The 4,421-nt window shown below is 47.2% G+C and overlaps 1 protein-coding gene across 1 annotated transcript; it reads left to right on the top strand.

Annotated features, from left to right (window-relative positions):
• The first annotated feature begins 207 nt into the window (after positions 1–207).
• LOC148011430 (microbial Terpene synthase-like protein 13) lies at positions 208–1,551 on the top strand. The gene has a single exon (XM_087670366.1). The coding sequence runs from the start codon at positions 208–210 to the stop codon at positions 1,549–1,551; it is 1,344 nt and encodes a 447-aa protein (XP_087526492.1).
• The last annotated feature ends 2,870 nt before the right edge of the window (positions 1,552–4,421 follow it).

The raw sequence follows: 4,421 nt of genomic DNA, 5'->3' as shown, positions 1-4,421 counted from the left end.
ACCCGTGCTAATGGCACTATGGCAGCAGGCCTCCGGTATTAATCAGGTAAATCTCTCTGGTTTCTATCCTCAAGCTTCGCCCCGTTCGACAGACATTACTGGATGGGCGGCCAATATACTCACTAGCTACAGGTTGTGCTAGCTATAGCAGCTAAAACCAAGCGGGCAGATCTCCTATCAACATTCACAGTCTATTGATATAATCCTATGGCGCCGATCACGTCCTCGTTCGTGCTCTCTGGCATATCCAAGCTCCTGCTGCCGGCAGATGCGGTGCAGAAGATGGGGCTGACAGAACTGCCCCTCGACAAGTCTATCACGAGCGTGGAGTTGCCTGAGGTGCAATGCTCCTTTCCTTCGCAGACAATCCACCCGGACTACCTCCAGCTGAAGCAGCTGTCGCAGGAGTGGCTCCTGTCTCGTTTCGGTGAGATGCTGCTGGACGGCGCCGGTGAAGGTGGCGGCTTCGCGGAGAGCGTGGCCCTTAAGTCGCGCTTCGACATACTGGTGACGCTGTCGTATGCCAACGGTCTAAGCTCGCGCATGCCGGCCATCATTAAGTTCATGGCGTGGCTGCACATGGTGGACAACCTGCTCGACGAGCCCCAGGAGATGGCTGCTGACTCCTCGGCCGCTGCGCTCCTGGCGAAGCGGATCATGGCTGTGCTCGAGGATCATGAGGATGAGGAGTCCGCAATAGCCGTAGCGGCTAGCTCTCCACAGATCTCGGCACGAGCCCGCCTTGCCATCCGCCTCATCGAGGAGTCGGCGCGTGAGGTGTGGTCGGATCTGCGAAGCGGCATGCCCGTGGGCCAGCAGCAGCGTTTCGTGGGAACCTTCCGCGACTTCCTGCGGGCCACCGCGACCCAGGTCGGCTATCGGCAGAGCGGGCGCCTGGCCAATGTAGAGGAGTACAAGCGCCTGCGGAGGGACTCCAGCTGCTGGAGAGCCTGCGACGTCCTCATCGAGTTCGCACTGGGCATTGAGCTGGATGAGCCCACGCTGGCCCACCCGCTCCTCCTGCGCCTCAGGGATGCCACGCTCTACCACATCTGCTGGCTCAACGACCTTCTCTCCTTCGAGAAGGAATACAAAGACGGTGACTTCTTCAACCTTGTCTCCATTCTGTACTACAACCGCCTCAAGGAGTCCGTCGACGCCTCCACTGCTGCTACAGATACCGTCGTAACTCCTCCCGACCTCCACCAAATCATGCTTGACGTTGCTCAGCTCGTCAAGGAGATGGATGAGGAGTGCGTGCGCCTTGTGCGGTACATCCGCAGCGGCTCTAATTCCTCCTTGCAAGTAAGCGAGGAGCTGGACGCCTACATCCAGAGCCTCACCTACTGGCTGGGCGGCAACCTCTCCTTCCACTTCGCTGGCATGCGCCACGGCCTCTACACCGCCAGCTACGCCTCCAAGAACCTGCTCGCACGCCTGCCTGATGCCCTCGCACACAAGCTGGAGCTCTCCACCTGTGAGGCCATTGTAGCTGCAACGGCCACTCCCCATCTCGCGCACCTCCAATTACCAGCCGCTCAGGCAGCTTAATTAGTGTAAGCTACTAATTACTTTCTTAAATCTTTAGATGCCCCTCCCTCTGGCCTCCTTAAAAACAATGGATTACATAACTCTGATAGACTCACCACGTTCCATCTAACCTGAACTGTCTGGGTGAGACTCCTCCACCTCGTCTATCGCTTCGTCAAGTCACTACGAATTCAAGTAGTAGAATCATGCAAGGATCGCATTGCATATTAAACACAAATTATAGAACCATTTATGTTGTCAATTTCATTATTTGTACTTGTCTAGTTACTCTGTCGCTCCTTTTCCAAGCAGTAGTGTGCTCTAGATTGGCGTTCTCTTCGCTATGTCTAATTGGTGCGCACACTTCAACACGTCACACTCGACCATATCGGCTCTTCATTTGTAAACGTTGATGAAGTTTTGCTAGCTTTGCCACTGAATTTCGCTGCAAAAAAACAATTATGCAACCCGCAATTGGAGATGGTAACAACATTCCCCTCGCACTTTTTTGACGTATCAAGATAACTTTAATTCAACAGGCTTATAAGCAGGCTATAGGTGTAAAGCATTGTTCATCAATGTAGCTTTCGAACGAAAAGTGTCTACGTATGAAAGGGCTCTATGACAATGTAGTAAGTTGGTTCCTCTGGCGACCTACGACCTACTATCTTGCAGATCAAAAAATTGAAATATCAAACATAAACATGAAAATTAAATTGGGATCCGGACCTCCTTGCTCCTCTCATACTCTTGACCCCCCACACATACTTACATTCAACGTCTATGAGTGACTTGTCGAGGTACTTCAATTGAGCTCTACTAGGCATTGCATGTCTAAGATCCATGCAATCATGAGTCATTAGGGAACTTATAAGGAACCCCCCCCCCCCCCCAAAGGCTCTTCCTTTCTCTCTCCCAATACATTTTTTATAAGCTATAATCTAGAACTTAAACTTACTTGATGCAAGTGTGTTGGGGGTAAAGGCACCTCTGCCTGACCGCATGAATATTATTATATTGATAGTGCTCGTGCTTTCATGTTGTAGGCGGCACGCACCCATCACTGTCACTTCATTCTTTATTCTTTTAGTGACATTTGAATAAAGGGAAGGCCAGCCACTCATTCTGAATGTTTGAGTTCCCACATTTGGAATCTCTCTCTCTCTCTCTCTCTCTCTCTCTCTCTCTTGTTCCTGCTCCTTCCACCATAGCTCTTGCTCCCATGCATGCTTCCACTTGAGGGCTCACCTCCCTTCAACTGGTATGAGAGCATTCTTCTTTGCAAGCTCGCGCTTCGTTTAAGATACTTTGAGCTTCTATCTGAATACCTACAACACTCATCTCTTTGTTGGCAACCCTAGTAGCCACTCCATTCAAGCTTCCTATGGGTTGCATTTTTCTTGGGCACTCTTTGCGCCTTCTTGAGCAAGTTGGAGTAGCCTCCCATAGCCCTCACACTACTTGTGCAACATGACGTTCAATGGAATAGGTCCTTTTTTAGCAGTAGCTCATGTTTTTCATGTCATATAGCATATATTCTTCATTGGGCAGCTATATAAGCACTTATATACTTGGTTTTGATTCTTGACATTGATCCTTCTAGTCTTGGCATTCGGTTTGAGCATTCAACCTTAGTTTTGGACTGTTATAACAATCCATTGACTATCATAAAATAGGGGAGCACTCTATTTTATGCTTCTATGTTCAGCTTTGTTGGTCTTATGATGCAAGTGTAGTGGGAGTAAAGACATCTCTACCTAGACACCTGTATATTACTACACTCATAGTACCCATGCTTACATAAGCTATAATCTAGAACTTAAACTTACTTTGATGCAAGTGTGTTGGGGGTAAGGGCACCTCTACCTAGCCACCTATATATTACTGCAATGATAGTATCTACACCTGTATACTCCAAGCAGTAAGTTTTTATCACTTCACTTCATTCTTTATTCTTTCAGTGACATTTGAATAAAGGGAAGGCCAGTCTCACATTGTGACTGTTTGAGTTCCCACATTTGGAATCTCTCTCTCTCTCTCTTTTGCTCATGCTCCTTCCACCATAGCTCTTCTCCCCCTCATGCTTCCACTTGAGGGCTCACCTCCCTTCAATTGGTATCAAAGCATTCTTCTTCGTGAGCTCGATCTTGGTCCAACACACTCTTAGCTTCCATTCGAATACCTATAACACTTATCTCTTTGTTGGTAGCCATGGTAGCCACTCTATTCAAGCTTCCTACCTGTTGCATTCTTCTTGGGCACTCTTTGAGCCTTCTCGAGCAAGTTAGAGCAACCTCCCATAGCCCTCACCCTACTGGTGTAGCATCATATTGTATAGAACATGCCCTTTTTTAGCAGTAGCTCACATTTCTCATCTCATTAGTATATCTTCTTAATTGGGAAACTATATAAGCACTTATACACTTGGTTTTGATGCTTGGCATTGATCCTTCCACTCTGAGCATTCGATTTGAGCATTTGACCTTAGTTTTGGATTATTATAACAGTCCACAAACTATCATAAAATAGAGCAGCATCCTATTTGATGCTTCTATGGTTAGTTTTGTTGATCTTATGATGCCTGATTATACTAGGGTAATGTCTACATGTATGGGAAGGCTATGCTCGTCTTATGGGTTGCACTTGGAGCTCATTTTGGTAGTAGAATAGCTTGGTTTGATATTGTATTCACTCTTGATCGCACGGTTGAACCTCTTTTAAAAGGGATTTGATATGCCTATTGCTCTTAACTATGATTTCGATGTTCTATATGCACTATTGATGTGTACCATTGATATTAGTACACTGATATATCATGTACCTATGATTTGAGGTGGCTTTGAGCTTACTTTGAGGACTGATTTACTCAGTTTTGACAATGAATTTACTAC

Source organism: Lygodium microphyllum, chromosome 28 (assembly GCF_053477565.2).
Source record: "Lygodium microphyllum isolate KBCC chromosome 28, Lygodium_microphyllum_v1.1.10, whole genome shotgun sequence".
In the NCBI taxonomy this organism is placed as follows: Eukaryota; Viridiplantae; Streptophyta; class Polypodiopsida; order Schizaeales; family Lygodiaceae; genus Lygodium; species Lygodium microphyllum.
The sequence above is the reverse complement of the archived record's forward strand: the minus strand, read 5'-3'. Positions and strand labels throughout refer to the sequence as shown.

Coding starts and splice junctions, on each gene's coding strand:
- LOC148011430 (XM_087670366.1), top strand. CDS start 208: ATGGCGCCGATCACGTCCTCGTTCGTGCTCTCTGGCATATCCAAGCTC.